The following is a 20,190-nucleotide window of genomic DNA, read 5'->3' on the forward strand; positions in this document are numbered from 1 at the left end:
GAAAAAATCACTACTGAGCCACCCTATTACAGTGGCCTCTAAACATGCTAAAAGGTAAAATATTAATCTGCAAATTTAGAGTCTGAACTCGTGATAATAAAGATTAAAGCTAACAAACCAGAGTTAGATTAAACAAAGTTATCATCCATATAAATTATGTCAATGCCATGTCAATACTAGAAACTTAGCAACTTGATTGGCAAATATCAGTCGGACTCTGAACTTACTGAGACCCCCTTCGAGTGGTCTCGAGTGTGTCATGGTGTCAAAGCAAAAGTGGAACGATGGAATGAAGTTGTTCAGGCTAGAAGAGGCATGACCTCTCTCTCTCTCTCTCTATGTAAATATATACTCACACACAGTAATTTTTTTAATGGTTTCTTGCCACTTCAGGGGTGCTGATTTTAAATCTGAACGATGCCACTCGTGTAACCTTGATCATTTTCTGCAAACTAATTGGCAAAATCCAACATGGCCGCCAAAATATGCAAAGCACACATGGGATTCACTAAATTGCACACGCATGGATTATAAAACGTGTGTAATTTAGACGTAAAAGTAGAATGCTCTCCGAAAAGATATATATACATTTTTTTAACCAAATCCTTCCTTTTTCTGCGATATAAACTTGCATGATTTTGCCGGCAGCTCCGGGGGGGGGTACTTGACTACCCCTAACTCTGCCCTACGTGACACCCACTATATTGTTACAATTTCTGGTAGACAAAGATACTCCCAGAGTGATCCGAGAGGGGGAACGGAAGAATCACTGACACGGCCAGATGATACTAATATAAGGACTATGCTTCGCCCCATTGCGCCCAACCGTGAAATAAACATTTCAACATCACCAAGGGTCTAAAAATTCACAAGGCGAAGGTAGGCTGCACTAGGAGAGCAGCCTAGGAGTGAGCAGTTGGCTGGGCGCATGAAAATAGTGGCCAGGATGACAACCACAGAGCCACCGATTCCGACGCTACGTCCCACAACCCAAGTAGCATGAGCAAACGTGGCCCAATTCAACGAGTAAGGACATGTGGGGAGCCATGGATGAACAGCTTGACAAGATACTGGTCAAATCCATGAAGGGAAATGCCGAAGAAGTATGAAGCCACAGGCGGATACATCGAGACTGAGTAGACATGGCAGAAGGTAGCCATGACATACGACACAGTGTACGAGCCCTGCAGTGGCGTTGGAAGGTGGCAATAAAGAAAAACAATACCATTGAAATGAAATCTCTAGATGACCTCAGAGATGAGCAGAGAAGGAGGTTGAAAGCTCTGTCCAAGGCTGAGAGGCTTAGAAGGAATAGGAAAGGACGGGCTAATCAACTACACACATTCTACGAAGATCCTTGTGCCTTCACCAAAGCTCTTTTCACCCCTGTAAAATCTGGTGAGCTGAAGGCCACTAGAGAGGAGTTACAAGACCACCTGAGAAACACCTACTCTGACAGAGGGAGGAACCTACCTCTCCCTTCAATGGAAAACTTGGTAGTCCAACTTCTCCAGGCGAAAACTTTGATACAGACCTTTCACGCCTATCTGAGGTAGAACGATTTGTCAAGAAGGCAACGGCTGGCTCATCTCAAGGACATATGGTGTGCCATATAAAGTATTTAAATAGGAGGATTAGGAGGCTATTGTAGGGGCTGTTGAGGGTACTGTGGATAAATAACGTGGTGCTAAACTAATGGAATAAAGCTGAAGGTGTGTATTTACCTAAAGAAAAGAATGATGAGAGGATAAAATCATTCCGTCCAATATCTCTTCTTGATATTGACGGGAATATCACGATGGGAATCCTTGCTGGGCGTCTTTCCAAGTGCCTTCTCGCGAATAGATTTGTTGACACACTTATTCAGAAGGCAGGAAGTCCAGGATTTTCTGGCTGTGTTGAACACTCTGCAATGATATGGCACACGACCAAAGAGGCAAAGAGAAGGAGGATGGACCTATCAGTCCTATGGCTGAACTTGGCCAATGCATACGGTTCATTGCCACAATCAATGATATGGTCGACCTTAGATTTTTTCTACATTCCTGAGAAACTTGATTTTCTACAGTGATACTTCCTGGATTTTAAGATGAGATTTTCTACCAAGGAATATACAACAGCCTACAAGCACCTCGAGGTAGGCATCATAGGATATGCCATTTACCTGATTCTATTTGTCATGGAATTGGAAGTCATAACTAGAGCTGCATTTTCCAGTTGTAGATGTGTTGAGATCGAACTTGGACTCGATCTGCCACCAATACGAGCTTTCATGGACGACATTACCTCACTCACTCCATGCACAGCTGATGCACATAAGGCTCTGGAGCGGCTAGATCAATTGATAAGCCGGTGCAGTTCAAACCTAGGAAGTCAAGGGGTTTGACCATGAAGAAAGGAAAGGTAGATGGCAGGACTACAACGTTGATGGAGAGGCCATTCCATCGATTTCAGATGCCTCAATTAGGAGGTTAGGGAACTGGTTCAAGAACTGAAGAAGGAGCTATCTGACAAGAACCAGATAAACGAGGTCCAAACGAGATGAACCCTTCCAACACTTAAATAAACTCAAGTTATGGTGCCTAAAGTTTTGTTTCTTCCCAAGAATCATGTGGCCATTGATGATGTATGAGCATGTTGAGAGGATGGAGCAAAGAATCTCAGTGCACATCCGGAAGTGGCTTGGCATCCCTCCATGCACAAGGATCATAGGCTTCTATGGCCATTCCACAAAGCTGAAGCTATACTCCTGAGTGCACTTACACAGGAGTTTAAAGTGAAAAGGCTCACATGTACTAAACCATTAGGGACTCAAATGACCAGTTTGTTAAGGAGACTGTGCCAGACATTAGCACAGGACGCAAATGGAATGCCCAGCAAGAATGTGATGAAATGGAATATTTGCTGAGGCACAATGATATGGTTGGGCCTGCGCTAACCAATAGAGCAAGGCAAGGCATGAATCCAACCCAGTACTTCTTAAGGCAAGCACGAAAATGAAGCGAAAGATGGTTTCTGACGAAATCCGCCACAAAGAGCACGAACGATGTATAGATAAAGCAGTTGGCCTCGTACAGCAGGGACCTTGGTGTCAATGGGAGCGTGAAGAACATATGGGAAATTGAAACAGGCACACTTAAATTCTTGGTACAAGCAACCTACGACGTTCTTCCTTCTCCTCACAACCTGGGCCAAGAACGAGAACGAGAATTGTCATAGATGTGGAAAGGAGGGTTCACCCAGGCACATCAAATCAAGGCAAAGGCAAATCAAAACTGAGCAACGTCCTAAAGATCACTATTAAGAAAGCAAACCAGACAGAACCACTAATAGCTCCTGCCATGATCTCTTTTGTGAAGGCTAGAACAAGTACTGGAGCCAACAGGAAAGTTACAACGTTGTAAAATTTGTTGGACTTACGATGTATGTGCGTCTACATCCATCAATGCTTGAACGTTGCCCACTAACGTTGAAGCAACGTCGTAATTGACGATTCAGACAACATTGTATCTGGAACATTGTTGCTGGACAAGTTTGCCCAACGTTTAAAACGTTGGTCGGACGATGTATACGTTACTGCATGTACACTTCTATCGTTGATGCCTCGTTGCCTGCCAACGTTGAGGCAACGTTGGAAAAAAATCCCAACGTCGGTCCAACGCTGTATTGTTCCCTGGGTATAATGCTCGTATGTAAGTTTCTTTACTTCAGGTACCAATTTAGTGACCCTTCTTTATACATTTTCTAGTTCATTAGAGTGCTTCTTTATTGAACTCCACACAGCATATCCGTACTTTCTGCATGTTTTATTAGGAGATTTTTTTCTCTCTCAATAGATTCGTTGGTCTGTTGGATTTTCGTGTTGACTGAATTAGTGTTTAAAAACTTCCTATCCAACGAATCTAAATTCTTCACTCCTCAAACAAAACATCAAATAAAAAAAATTAAGAAAATGCATTTTACTATAATTTGTAAAGATGATGCATACTCTGTAGTCTCATTATAAACTCAGCTAAATGAATTCATTTAATCCATTCATAACATTTAAATTATTTTGTCCACTATGATATGCCACGTTCTACCTACAGTAAGAGCATCGAATGTTCAATTTTCCATACGTTACAAGAATTAGTCAAATATTCGGTATGATTTTATTTTTAATGACGTTAGTTTATTTAGTGTTGTGTTATCTACATGGTCTGCTAAAGTATAAGCAAATCTTTACACATCACATTCAATTTTACTGAGAATTGGTGATAACAGCGTTAATAGGATTATGAAGTTACAAGGTAGAACATCCACATATGACTCTTCCCTGCCAAAAATGATGTGTTATAAAAAAAACTCAAAGAATAATTAGTATGCACATATTCGTTTAGTTAAAAAATGCTTTTAGAACTACAACCACTTTGAATTTGTCAAGAAACTGTGTTAAGTATGGGGTAAACAGATGGAGTTAAGTTCCAGAATGTATTTTTTTCCTAAAGCGTGCATTCTGAAGAATTTTTGTAATATGATATTTTGATTGGGTTTGCACACTAATATGTTGAGAAAGAGTGTACCCTTTCGGTTTACAGAGCCCTACCATGCTACTGAAAACTCAGTAATCCTAGAGTTTAATTTCAATTGTGTCCTAAATTATCTTTACATAATATGCACTGGGAAAAAAAATGTTACAAAAAGAGACAACAGAGGACAATATAAGACTAGAAATACCACCTACTTCATGGAAAAACAATATCCAGGGGCGTCGATCCATTTTTCAGATGGGGGGGGGGGGGGCAAAATCATTAACGTTCCAAAGGCGCTGGATCGTACAAGACACCACACATACACACGCACACACAAACGCACACACCCATACACACACACACACACGCATATATATATAGGCCTATATATGACTCATGAGACACAGACACGTATCTTACCAACAAATTAATGCGAGCGCAAAGCGCGAGCAGATTTTTTTTAGCGTGCCTGTTTAGAACTGTTTGTAGTAACTCATGAGGAGTGAGGATACATATCTCAATACACAGATAGTGCGAGTGCCGAGAGTGAGCTAAAATTTCTTTATATTATGACCTGAAAGCTTGATATTCTAAGCATTTTTGGTACCAATGATTAAGATTGGTATCTAAAAGAAGAATAGATGCGAGCGCGAAGCGCGAGCTGCAAATTTTGATTTTTCGATCTGAAAAAAATGACAGTTTTTTATAAAAAAAAAAACAATATATATATCCAAGAAAAGATGATTGCAAATCGAAGCAGTTCTTTTGAGGCTTTAAAGTGAAGAGGGACATTTGCATTCACCTATTTAATCATGAAAAATATGGGTTTTTGCTATAGAAAGGATGCGAGCGCGAAGCGCGAGCTGAAAATTTGTATACTCCAATCAGAAAAGCTGGCATTTTGAGCACAATTTTAAATAAAGAACGAGTTGTGTATCTCATTCTCGTTTGCTGAATATTACAATCTTTTTTTTTTGCCATATCCGGAATTATTGGGGGGGGGCAAAATGATATGTTTGCCCCCCTAATATTTTCATTGGTGGGGCGATCGCCCCCCCCCCCCCCCCCCCCCCCCCATGATCGACGCCTCTGACAGTATCTCGAATAAAATGACAGAAGGGGATGTATGAAAGTGAAGGAGGAAAAAAGGGAAGAATTAGAAAGTGAATTTGGCTCAAATGAATCAGACGAAATATATAAAATATGTCAAAATTGACTTAAGAAAAAAGAGACAAGGAAATTAAAAAAAAGAAAGTTGATCCACTTACTTTTCTTTTAGGGATTTATCCCTCCGGCAACCCCCTTATATTTCGTTTAATAACATCAAACCAACATTTTCATCTTTAATCACATTCAATTAACTTGTCCGAAATGTGCCTGAGATTGAAGTTTGAATGTGCAAACAGGTGGAAATCTGATGGAGATGCAATTTTTCCAATGAAAAATGAAATAATTTTGTGCATGAACTTAACTTCTGAACAATCATTTAAAAACATGGTTCATGTTTTATTTAATCAATGCATGAATCTTCAAAACAAAAGTAGGCCTATTGCTTTCATAACAGACACGGACAGATTCATCATATTATATTTTAAGAAGGCCGCAATCTATTTTCATACATGTCACGATAGAATGGCATTGAATGGTCAACGCATTGGATGACGTCATCTGTGAGCTGATCACGCGGTATGGGCCCAGATTCACGGGGCGCCACAAAACTTGTACTGTTTAAAGCTGAGGCATAAAGATGCTGGCCCATAGCTTGAGACATATTCTCTAATGGTGTCACAAAGTTCGTTGGGAATTCTTGACTGGGGGTCCATTGTAGAAGGTCATCGCTGTATGGAAATCCAACATCATTACAGAAAGCCCTCAAAATGTTCCGAGGTTCGGAGGCGAGGTCGAAAGCGTCAATGATAATAGGATTCGGTTCGATGTGCTCTCTGACGTATTTCCAAAGTTCATGCTGCTTCTCGTACCAACGCTTTGGGCGTATCGATGCGACATCATTACGAATGATGTCGAACAACCGCTCATCAATGGCGTGCTCCGGTCTGCGGCTTTCTGGAATTGATGGCGCCGCAGCAAGAATGCGGCTCTTCCGATAAGATGCGAAAACTCTCGAAGGTTCCCGAGTTAGAAACACATATCTGAAACCTCGGGGAAGATATTCTTGAGCATAGGTGTGAGCAATATCTTTATTGACAACATACTTGCTTGACGCATTCTCTAAATCTTGCTTGATGTCGAGGAACCTGAAAACAAAGAAACGCCAGACCTATTAACTATATTATATGGGCGCATACTCTATCTCATTTTCTCATTATTTTTCTCCCACCCAATCTCCTCCTCAATCTATACACCTGAAATTTCCATCTGTTAATGGTTAGGATTATGTATCTTCCAATGGTATATATATATATATATATATATACATATGTATATATATATATATATATATGTATGTATGTATGTATGTATGTATATATATATATATATATATATATATATATATATATATATATATATATATATATATATATATATACATACACACACACACACACATATATATGTTTTTTTTTTAATTATACAGGGCCCCCACAAGGACAACAGTATTTGCCTTCTGATGGGGCTAAGCCTTTCTCAATAATTAAAAAAAAAGAAATGCATTAATAAATCTGTACATTAGTTATCGAAGCAAAATTCAAAAGGTATTAAAAGGTATTTATTTTGAATATTTTCTCAAATCCACCGTGATCCCCCAAAAAAATTAGTTTAAATTTTTAGCATCGCCCCTTGAAGAGATCGAAATTTATTGAAAACAGTTATACGGTATAGAGCGAAAAGATCTCGTAGGCGACCTTATTGGAGCTCATGTATAGGATGGGGGGTCGGGTGTCCGGACACTTTATATTTTTAAAGCCTTCTTTTTTTTGTCTTAGGATTACACCAAACATGTGAATTCAATGGAAGGAATCATCTTATATTTTGTTCTTTATAATATTTCCTGACATTTTCTACTAACAAGTGGAATGCCTCTGGCCGTCTCACCTGCATCACGCGGTTCAATATAGCAGCAGTGCTGACTTTGAATACTACTCTAACTCGCACAAGATGTTCAGTGATACATGGTTACTCTTATGTCCACTTTTTATGAACGAGACCAATAAACTTACAGAGATATGATGGTTATTCAACAAAAAACCTCAACATGGCCAAAGTCCATTGACCTTACATGACCTTTGACCTTGATCATGTGACCTGAACCTCGCACAGGATGTTCAGTGATACTTGATTACTCTTATGTACAAGTTTCATGAATCAGATCCATAAACTTTGAAAGTTTTGATGGTAATTCAACAGATACACCCAATTCGGCCAAAGTTCATTGACCTTTGACCTTGGTCATGTGACCTGAAACGCGCACAGGATGTTCAGTGATATTTGATTACTCATATGTCCAAGTTTAGTGAACAAGACTAATAAACTTTCAAAGTTATGATGGTAATTCAACAGATACCCCCGATTCGGCCAAAGTTCATTGACCCTAAATGACCTTTGACCTTAATCATGAGACCTGAAACTTGCACAAAATTTTCAGTGATGCTTGATTACTATTATGTCCAAGTTTCATGAATCAGATTCATAAACTTTTAAAGTTATGATGGGAATTCAACAGATATCCCCAATTCGGCCAAAGTTCATTGACCCTAAATGACCTTTGACCTTGGTCATGTGACGTGAAACTCATGCAGGATGTTCAGTGATACTTGATAACCTGATGTGTAAGTTTCATGAACTAGGTCCATATATTTTCTAAGTTATGATGACATTTCAATAACTTAACCTCAGGTTAAGATTTCGATGTTGATTCCTCCAACATGGTCTAAGTTCATTGACCCTAAATGACCTTTGACCTTGGTCATGTGACATGAAATATTAATAGGATGTTCAGTAATACTTGATTAACCTTATGGCCAAGTTTCATGAACTAGGTCCATATACTTTTGAAGTTATGATGTCATTTCAAAAACTTAACCTCAGGTTAAGATTTGATGTTGACGCCGCCGCCGACGCCGTCGGAAAAGCGGCGCCTATAGTCTCACTCTGCTTCGCAGGTGAGACAAAAATTGATGAAACTTCGCTTGTAAATTTTTCCAAATGACTTTCTAAAATTGATCGTCCGTACACACAACCTGTCCGGACACACAACAACTGGGTATACTAGTTGAGAAGAAATAGAAATGATCTTGGAAACTAAACTTACGATGCTCTCCTTTTAATGATTCTCCTGCCGGTTGACATTGCGTTGAAAAGCTCACTCATCTTGTCGTAATCCTTCTCATTTCCATCGTATTGAAACGGGAGCCTACGACCCACTACCGATTCGAACACATTAGACGCCGTATCGGCGTAAGAAAACAGTTCGAAATAGACTTCCATCCCGTCGATTTCACCCAGGCATTTGGTTAGTACTGTGGACAATGATCGCGGCACGCACCACAAACTAACTTTAACTTGCTTTTCATCCATGGTAGTATTCAAGATGAAAATATATATTCCTTTAAAGATTAATGTCAACGCGACAAAACTGCTAAGCCTCCATATTACAGTGGCCTCTAAACATGCTACAAAAGGTAAAATATTAATCTGCAAATTAGAGTCTGAACTCGAGATAATATAGAAAATAGCTAACAAACCCGAGTTATAAAACACAGTTAGTATCCATATAAACTATGTCGATGCCATGTCAATAATAATAAAAAAAATACGTGACTTTTTTACACATAATATTTTTTCGAGGTGTTATGATGTGAAAGAAAGAGTGCAGCGATGAGATGAAGTGTCATCCAGACTACAAGAGGCATGACCATCAGACAGTTTTTTTTCTAGTATTTCGTTGATTCAGCCAGTAATGTCCAGGTCCCTTAGGGCACATCTGATATATCAATCTGGAAACTTAACACAAGAACAATAGAACTAACGCCAGGACTTAACCCTAAATAAACTCGGCTATTTCGACGCCTAAGAAGACGGGGGGGGGGGGGGGGTGTTACACCCACAAATGTAATAATCGCCCACAAATGTAATAACGCCCACAAATGTAATAACGTCCACAAATGTAATAACACTTTACCCACAAATGTAATAATTTTTGATCGCCCACAAATGTAATAACACTTTACCCACAAATGTAATAACACTTTACCCACAAATGTAATAATGCACTTTACCCACAAATGTAATAATGACTTTACCTACAAATGTAATAAATATGAAGTGATTTTTGGCGAATTCGTTCTAAACTAATATCTATATAGTAATGCGTTCATATAGCACAAAAGTTCAGTCTTTTTTCCAGACCCGGTTAATGAAATATTACAGTACAAGTTCAAGTCTTTTTCCAGACCCCGGTTTTTCAAAATTATGATATACGTCCAAAGTCTTTTTACCAGACCCGGTTGTTTCAAAATTATAATATACGTCCAAAGTCTTTTTCCAGACCCGGTTAATTCAAAAATTATAATGCAAGTCCAAAGTCTTTTTTCAGACCCGGTCGTTTCAAAAGTTATAATATACGTCGGTGAGGGGTAAAGACAACACTCTAAGCCCAAGCATTTTAAGTGGGTTTAATTTTGAAGATTGGTCTCAGCTGTCATTTTTTTCAATATTTCTTTATCTTTTAAATAACCGGGTCCAGACGAAAGACTAAGCATAATACTCGTGTTATTCCACAAGAATAAGAAGATGGGTCTTTTGTTTTTAGGATTGTTTAAATCATTTTTAAATCACCGGGTCTGGAATAAAGACAACGCTCTAAACATGTGCTTTTCTACATGCATGGTCTTAATTTGGAGGATTGTTGGTTCTTAGATTCGTTGTTGGGGGTTGAGTTTTAGTGATTTTTTATTCCTGAAATAATTGTGTCTTGAGGAAAGTCGATCTTCGACAATCGGTCTTCATGTTGTCCCACAGTAATTAGATTATTGGGTATTCGTTTTAGAATATTTGTAAAAACTATTTTATTTTTCAAATAGTAACCAAGTCTGGAGAAAGGATGTCTGCTTTACCCACGCATTATTACAATGTTTTGTAGGGGAAGTAGTATTATTTTTAAAAAAGACATATTTTTACTGGGTGAAACTTTGGAAATTTGGTCTTAGATTCGAAGTTGTTCAATTACTTTTTTTTAAATAGCCGGGTCTGGAGGAAAGAGTATGTTTTAAAACTCGTGTTATTCCACGAGAATAAGAATATAAGGTCTTATGTTAGAAGATTTCTTTTCGTAACTGTTTTAGGTCTGGAATAAAGACAACACTCTAAACCTCTTTTAAAACAGGTTCTTAGGTTGAAGGTTTGCTTGGTCTTAGACTTTGATTTTTTTAAATTCTTACTATTAGCGGGTTTTTTGAAGAAAAAAATGGTCGGGCTGAAAAACTACGCTATATCCAGCATTAATAAGATTATGGGGTCTTTATACTGTTAAACTGTTATTCATAATGTTTAAATAACAGGTAACCGGGTCTGGAGAAAAGACTACGCTTGATCTCTCAATTTACTCTTAGTGCATATATTCACAATATACACCGTATGAGTTGAAACAACAACAAAGACATTAATTCCACCAGTTTTAATTAACTGGGTCTGGAGAAAAGACTAAGCTCGATTCCCATTTTTTCCACAGGAATATCATTATCATTATCTTAGTTTGGACTTATATTATAAATTTTAAAATAACTGGGTCAGGAAAAAGACTTTGGACTTATTAAAATTCTTGAAACAACCGGGTCTGGAAAAAAGACTTTGGATTTATATTGTAATTTTTGAAACAACCGGGTCTGGAAAAAAGACTTTGGACTTATATCACAATTTTTTAAATAACCGGGTCTGGAAAAAAGACTTTGGATTGATATTATTATTTTTGAAACAACCGGGTCTGGAAGAAAGACTTTGGACTTGTATGTTGATGTTTTATTAACCCGGTCTGAAAAAAAAGACTTTGCACTTTTGTGCTATATGAACGCATTACTATAGGATTTTAGTTTAGAACGGATTCGCCAAAAATCCCTTCAAATTTATTACATTTGTGGGTAAAGTCATTATTACATTTGTGGGCGATCAAAAATTATTACATTTGTGGGTAAAGTGTTATTACATTTGTGGGCGTTATTACATTTGTGGGTAAAGTTTTATTACATTTGTGGGCGTTATTACATTTGTGGGTGCAACAGGGGGGGGGGGGGCCCTTATGATCTCGGCCGTCGATGGCGCGATCGCGACGAAAATTGGTACCCATGGCATTATCTACAATACTATAACATCATATTCTGCAAAAAAATCTCGTCTCATTAATTATGCTAATTTATGCGTAAAATCATAGTTTGCTCTATATAATAAAATGATGCCCCTGAAATGCTAATTTTTGTTTCACATACTATAGATAGGCATCTGATCAAATTTATTTTAAAAGAATTCAACATCACATTCATTTTCTTATGTATTCTATTGTTTTCTAAATTTCTTATGTATCTCTTTGTTTTTTCGACTTTTTGTTTTTTATTGTTTTTTCAATGAAAATTGTCGGGGACATTATTTTGACCATAAAAAAGATAAAGTTAATTGATTTTAAGCATTAAAAGGACAAATAATGATACATTTATGAATTTTGGCTAAAAACACTATTTGCATTGGATTTGTACACAAATTCACGTTTTTTTTGTAATTTTTGGGTCTGCATGCACTTACAAAATGTTGCGTAATTTGGGAACCGCTTACCCGGGGGTCACAATTTTGGTCTCAAAAGTTGCGCGAGACTTGAAAGTAAAAAGTCAGCGAGCGACGAGGTCAAAATATTTCGCGCGGCGGACTTCTCGCAAAAAATGTCGAGGAGGGGGGGGGGCTGAATCAGCCCCCCCCCCAGTCTTTTAGGGTTAAGTCACAGTTTGCCCAAATTTACCTCAATACTTTTTTTCTTATTTTCATGTGAAACGAATGGTAAACAATTCTGTTGTTTAGATATGTTCAATACTCATTACTCACAGTTGTCAAATAACGTTGAAATGTCTTTGGATGTAAATGATATCATTACCAATTAATTCCAGAATTTTGTGCTTAATTTAACCCTATTATTAGTATCATCACAATGCAGATACAAGTATTCTAACATTCTTAAGAAAGAATCGATTTTGATAGGATTATCATAATATCTTCCTTTCCACTTTCATTCATCCTTTATGATAACAATTAATTGCAATATGTCTTACTTTTAATCAAAGAGCTGCTAATTCAGTTAATTACTTACACTAATCAAGCTCATTTTTTTAATGAATATTTGTATGAACAAATTGTTCTCCCCAAAACTTCTTCATAATGCATGAAATATCTCTCCTTTCAATGCTAAAACACTTCGGTTGATTTCATATGTCTTAGAGTATATTGTTGAGTCTGTCTTCAAATTCTTATTCATTTTTTACAATACCTGGCATGTTGAAGCGAAAACTAATTTTTCTCAAGGATTTAACGTTTTCATTTTTCTAATCTTCACAAACCGAACACTAATACCTCTGTTGAAAATAACCGTCTTTTGAAGTAATATATTTTTGTTAACCATCTGAATTGTCGTATTCTTCATGCTTCGAATCAGTTAATCCTCATCCCGATGCATAGGCAACATGGATTATAAAATAGGTATATTGTGAATTTACTTTGAAACTAACAAGTTGATCAAGAGATGTTTGCTTTTACTTCCACTACTTAGTAGATGAATGTAGGCCTATATTATCACGTCCTCACCTTTACAATGACGCTGTTTCAAGTTCTAAGCCCCTCACTATAACAACTGCTCTTTAAACTTTTTAAGCAACTTCTTAAACAGGTTGTCTTAAAAGTTTAAACAATTACAAAAAAGTTTAAACAGTATAAGAAGTATAAATAAAATCTCAGACCAAAATGCTGAAAATTTGCTCAACATCAGATAACAAATAACATAGTTATTTAATTTTTAAAAATTTGTACTAATTCCGTGGAAACAATTCCAGGCATGTCCTCATGAATATTCATTAGGTAGGTTGATGATGTCATATCCACACTTGTTCTTTTCTATTTTACTAATATGAAATTGTCTTTATTAAAAATGTTTCTACCAAGAACTAAAAAAATGGATTGACAACTGATAAAGTGCATTAGTTATCTACTTCCGCAACTGAGACACATCATTAAATTTTTTTTATGCGACAGGTCCAATGTCGGTTACCAAATCGACCGATGCTTAGGTTCACAGTAATCGGTTTATATGCGCAAGATATCGGTGTTAGATGTCCCATGATATACTTATCACCCTGAACATATTGTTTGTTAATATCACATTTGCTCATTTTAGTGTCTTTTCATTTTTGATTTCTGTCCTACTTAGGAAACTGATTCTACTTACGCTGTACCCAGTGCGCAGTCGGAAGTTGTCTATCATGTAGATACAAACGTGTAACTGTCCCAAATGAACAAAGTGGTGGGCCCTGCAAACACCTGTACGCCGTGATGAAGAAGTTCTATGACGCCAATTGGAATTGTCTTCCAGCTACAACGCCGCATCAAAGGAAACTGTTTTACCAAATCGCAACGGGTAATTATTAGTATGGGAATCATTCATTTTGAGTAACATATAGAAATAAATCAGAACCCCCTCTTGCTGAAATATACCGAGCAGTCGCCTACCCCCCCCAAAAAAAAAATTAAATAAAAAAAATTATCGAACAACAGCAAAATCAAGGGGGAAATATTTATTATGGTGTTTCTCACCATCTCTCCAGGCTGAAACAGATTAGATAATAACATGCTACTAAAGTGATATGGATGGCCATGAACCCTAACTTTCATATTGATATAATGACAGTGCTCAACTGCAGGAAGACATCAAGTCCTTGGAGCAATGTGAGGCTGACTGGCTGATGGAGTTCAACCCCAAGTCTCCATGTAACCAACAAACGGTAGCCTGTCATATTGCCGTATATCCTTCATGGATACACCTTGGACAAAGGAGACACAGCAAAATACCTTGGAATCTACCTCCATCAAAGGTTCGTCAGATTTAAATAAAAGAGTTGGCAAAGCTGTTGTACATGTATACTTTCAAACATTTGTATACTTTCTCCCGTACGTGTACTGTATCAAAGCATTAGCTTTGATCCAGCTGAGGCATGGTGGCTTGTCATTGTTCAAAACCCACCTACATCCGATAAAGGAAATCGGATCGGGATCGCCCTAGCCGCTAACCCGTCTATGTGCTCTAGTGGTTAAGGTACAGGCGTTCAAAGCTGGGGGGCTGGGTTCGATTCCCGGCAGAGACATTTTTTCGCATTACCAATTTTTCCAAAGTGCAGATAGCTCTGAGGACCTTGATTTAAGCTACGCCTACCATTGTTCTCTTCATCCATTTCTTTCACAATATATATATATATATATATATACATATATATATATATATATATATATATATATATATATATATATATATATATATATACAGTGCGTCCCAGAAAAAAACGAAACCGAGATTTAGCGATCATTTATCATTACTTAATCATAAATAAAATAGACAAATGACCTACCATTTTAAAGCCTAGAATCTCCTCTTTCATCTGATATCACTTAAATTATTTCTCATTCACGCATGAGTGAGCAAATGCAATTTGAAGAAAGGATATCAAAAACTCATTTGGCGGGGGGTATCTGGGTTTCAAAAAGAAAACCACATTTCTGAAAAGTTCAATATCCCCTCTTTAATTTGATACCTAAATTACAGAAAATGGTCCAGAAAACGAAATAACAAAGTTCTGGTCAATTGAAATAAGGCTTGAATTTCAATAATTTCATAAAATGAAGAGGTTCTCCAGGATGGCTTTCAAACTCTCTCGACACTCTGTTTTGTTGACGATTAGCCATGCATGAAATCTTTTGTTCACCATGTGAAAGCTTCTGTGGGAAACCGGTGAAAACATGTTTATCTCATGAAATTATGGAAATACAAGCCTTATTTCAAAGGAACAGAACTTTTTTATTTCTTGACCATTTTTTGTTATTTTGGTACCAAATTAAACAGCAGATATTAAACTTTTCATAAATGTGGGTTTCTTTTTGAAACCCAGATAACCCCCGCCAAATGAGTTTTTGGTATCCTTTCTTCAAATTGTTTTTGCTCACTCATGCGTGAATAAGAAATAACCTAAGTAATATCAGATGAAAGAGGAGATTCTAAGCTTTAAATTGGTAGGTCATTTGTCTATTCTATTTATGATTAAGTTATGATAAATGATCGCTAAATCTCGGTTTCGTTTATTCTGGGACGCACTGTATATATATAAATGTGATCAATCTTGGCAATGTACGTGTACGGGTCTCCTTCATAATTATATTTGAGATCAGTAGTCTGGAGAGGGCCGTAGCAAGGCCAATACCCGTCTTCATCAAGCTTTCGGGCACATGCCCTTCATCAGGATCGTAGGGTCAGTAAGTATAGTGTTGTTGACAGTAAAGTTAAGTGTGAAGTATCTCACTTCACACTTAACTTTACTGTCAACAACACTATACTTACTGACCCTACGATCCTGATGAAGGGCATGTGCCCGAAAGCTTGATGAAGACGGGTATTGACCTTGCTACGGCCCTCTCCATACTACTGATCTCAAATATATATATATATATATATATATGATATATATTCTTTCCTTTCTTCAGGTAGAGATGATTTACCGGACGAAGGGTTTGCGGACCTTCTCCCTGTCGAGCAAGCCGACTTTCTTTCTGACGATGACGACGAGATGATTGTTGCCTCCACGTCAAATGTACAGGATACTCAAATCGAAAGGCCAGACTCTTTGCACAGAGATCTTCAAAATAATTTTTCTCACAGAGGAACGAGAACGCGCACTAGCAGCCTTTCAAACAAGCTTGACAATGTTTTTGAAACCCTACGTTTCAAACTTGATAAGGACGAGGAATCCTTCCACGCTCCGCTCATTAAGTTTGTTGAGCAATTCGAGCACATCACTGCCATGACTACGGACAGTGCTCTCATATCTGTCTTGTCGACATTTGGCAAGTACAATAGCGGCTTTGCCTTGTCAAAGAAATCTAGCCATGTTGGCCAAAGGAGAGTGATACTCACCTCAAAGAAATTCGGTGTGCAGCCAACTGCAGTGAGCCGAAGGAAGACTGCACTTGGTGGAAGGAGGGCTCTTATTACTGGACGCCCAGTACAAAAGCCTCGTACAAAGCCTCGTACAAAGAGCTCTGTGAAGAGAGGCGTTCTTCCAAGAAGTCCCGATCGTCCAGCGCTACATTAACTTTCACATTGTGTAGAAGGAAACATGGCATTGGACATGTTGGGTAAACATTCTTCATGCCCCCCCCCCCCCGATCCGTTCGCGCTCTTCTTCACAAAGTAATCGAAATCTAGCAATGTTGGCCAAAGGGGAGCGATGCTCACCTCAAACGAAATCGGATCTCCACAATCTTTCAAACATGGTTGAGAAATGCTAACAATTCTTTTTATTATTATTGTTTTAATTTTAGCTAGTTAACAAATAGAATTCGGCGTCCCCTTTTAGTAAAACCTGCATTGATCTGTCCCTACTTTAAACTGTTATTGTAAAAATGTTTTGATATTGTAGAAAGTTTCAATACTATTGAGCCTCATTTTTAAAATGATTTTTACATGACAGATGATTTACATCATTGAGTTATTCTTCTCATTTGAGATTCCAGCCCACACAAAAGAGAAAACAATGAATTGAATAAACCCTCACAGAAATATAAAGTTTACTTCATATTCATTTATAGAAGTAGGGCCTTTGAGCAAAGTAAAATACGATAATCATGATAATACATACGATAAAACAATGAAAAGAAAGATACAAAATTGACAAGCTGGTAAGCGCTGTGCACGGATCATACGCAAATATGACCATTGATAATAGACTTGTGAATAGCTTAGGCGGGACCGTTTTTCATAAGAGGATTCACTTATTTTTACATGACAGAATTATGACAGTGTAATAACAGATTATTCGGGGAATTAAATAATCCGATTTAATTCATATCACGTATATCAATTTATACCCTTGTTAGGTTTAAGCTCCACGAAGCTTGCATTTCCTATACGAACTGTAGACGATATAGAAATGATGTATAATTATAATAAGATACTATTGGATGATTTGAATTTGTGATAAATAATTGATTATTATTTTATAAGACCAGCTGAATGGTCGGTCCCTCTTGATGTCCTCTACTACCCCATCCCCCTCTCTTTATTTTATATCTCCATCACTTTTTCAGTCTCCCTCTCTTTTTCCATCTCCCACTTTCACTCTCTTGTTATCTTTTGATCTCTCTCTTTTTTTCCCCCACCAATTTCTGTCTCATCTAATTGACATTACGGCGACGCTCAAAATATTCCACGTTTTACTGTTTAATCGTATCAATGACGGCTTTTTATTAGGAATCATATCTAACGGCCACTTTATAAGTGACACGCACTATCATCAAGTCATTTTTTGAAAATCCCTGGATGGCGACTAGACGCAATTTCATTTTCACGTTTGGATACAAATTATCAATCAATATTTCAAGAGACTGTGTCACTTTTTGACTCTGTCGAACACCGAGCTTACGCGACACAAATTTTATTAACTTTGAGAGACAGTCTTTATTATAGCCAGTTACACTTTATTACCGATATGATATTTGATTTTGTTAATTATTGAGCTTACACTGTGTAAATTATATTTGCTTTGAGAGCAATTCATTTCATCGCAAGATAGACGCGGTTACAATGGATGGTAGGCCTACTAATTGGTCAATGCTGATGACGAACTTAACGACGTCCAATGAGTCGAGTCCCAGCGAGGACATCGAGGAAATCGGGATAGATTTCGATATCAGCAACAACACCGCCGTCAATCTCACTTACTACATTACCTCATTGATCTTCGGTATACCAGGCAATGTTATCATTCTGCGGACCTACGCTTGGAAGAAGCGGAAGACGAGCACGGACATCCTCATCATGGGCCAAGCGGTCATCGATCTCCTTGCATGCTCGTTTTCGTTACCTTTCATCGTCCGGAGCGGTTTCCCCCACCTTGCTACGATAGGTTTGTGTCGCTTTGCGTTCTACGCGGAGGAGATGTTTGCGCTGAACGCAGTTCTGATGACCTCCCTGATCGGCATCGATCGTTATCTGGCCGTATGTCGCCCCCTCCGACGTCGGTTGACGGTACGGAAGTCGATCGCACTCATCACACTTTGCGCCGTTTTCTCTGTCTTGATATACTTACCAAGTCCCATTTCGATATCTTTGGTCCTGTTTAAGGGAAGAGTAGTTTGCAAGATTGTTTCACTGAATCCTCTAGGCATCGTCTTATACGTAACGTTTATTTCACTTGTATTTACCGTGTCGTTTGTTGTGAATAGTATCCTCTACATCTTGATTTATGTTTTCCTGCAAAAGAGGGCGAAGATTCACGCCGAGTTGACGGGTGGCAACGAACCCACAGCTGCTGTTGCCGCCTCGACCATCGCGAGTTCGCTCGAGTCGAATTCGAGGGCAAATCACGCTGGAGCAAAAAGTGACATTCCTCACTGCTCGGACGACACTCTCATGAAGAACCCATCTCGACCATTACACAATTCATCGAAATTAGATACAGCAGAGTCTTCATATAATACCAACAAACCACCGTCCATCAACCATGACAGGGATACCCCTGGGTCTCATCCGGCAAAATCCACAACGGAACCCATCAAACAGCACAAGATGAAACTAGATAATAATGCGCCATCAACAGCAGTAGAGGCAGTTCAGCAAGGCGGCAATCAACGCCCGAATCCGGCAAAGAAGAACAAGAAAGACTTTGGACGAAAAACAACTCGCATGCTTCTTGTTGTAACCATCTTCCTCTTCGCCACTTGGATCCCGCAGATTTGCCTTCCGTTCATCCATTCGTCAATGATACTTGGAAAGGATCACCTGAAAAATTTCCTCTCCGTTTTCTATAACCTTCGGCTCACCAATCACATTGTCAACTTCTACGTCTACTATTTCGTCAATAGCTCGTTCAGGAAAGAGGTCAAGGAGTCATTTCCAAAGTACCCGTGCTGCAAGTAAACTGGACAGAAATATGCAGTAAATAGACATCATAATTGCATTCGTAATTGCGCTGACTGTATAGGTTAGGCTTATCTTTGCATTGTAAGAAATCTTAATTTGTTTATATCGACCCATTGTTCATGATCCTATGACCTTTGACTTGTAGAAGTGGTTTGTAGCGTGTGCAGGGAGTAAGAAATGTGGCTGTGAAGTCTCTACAGTGCGTATCAAAAAAAAGTTTACACTTTGAAAAAGCCTTGGGAATTTAGAAATATACAACATGTGGGTAATTTTTTCACATATTATCTTGGGTTTGGGTCACATCTATCCAATGAAAGTAAAAATTTTGACAGAATGTTACAATTGAATGAGCATTGTCCATTTTTGTAAAGCTCGCAGAAATCTGTTTGCGCAGAAATGCTCGTTTTCACGCTGTATCAAGAGGAAAGGGTTAAATCAAACTTACCCTGCGTAACATTTCTCATAAAATTCCCTTGCAATTATGGTCATTTGAATAAAACGGATACATTC

At 38.0% G+C, this 20,190-nt stretch overlaps 1 protein-coding gene across 1 annotated transcript; it reads left to right on the forward strand.

The window, feature by feature from the left end:
- Nucleotides 1-18,188: 18,188 nt before the first annotated feature.
- LOC121426924 (arg8-vasotocin receptor-like) lies at nucleotides 18,189-19,832 on the forward strand. Its single transcript, XM_041623335.1, has one exon. It carries the CDS (start codon nucleotides 18,343-18,345, stop codon nucleotides 19,675-19,677), a length of 1,335 nt encoding a protein of 444 aa, XP_041479269.1. The 5' UTR covers nucleotides 18,189-18,342; the 3' UTR covers nucleotides 19,678-19,832.
- Nucleotides 19,833-20,190: the final 358 nt, after the last annotated feature.

This window comes from Lytechinus variegatus, chromosome 13 (assembly GCF_018143015.1).
Source record: "Lytechinus variegatus isolate NC3 chromosome 13, Lvar_3.0, whole genome shotgun sequence".
Lineage (NCBI taxonomy): Eukaryota > Metazoa > Echinodermata > Echinoidea > Temnopleuroida > Toxopneustidae > Lytechinus > Lytechinus variegatus.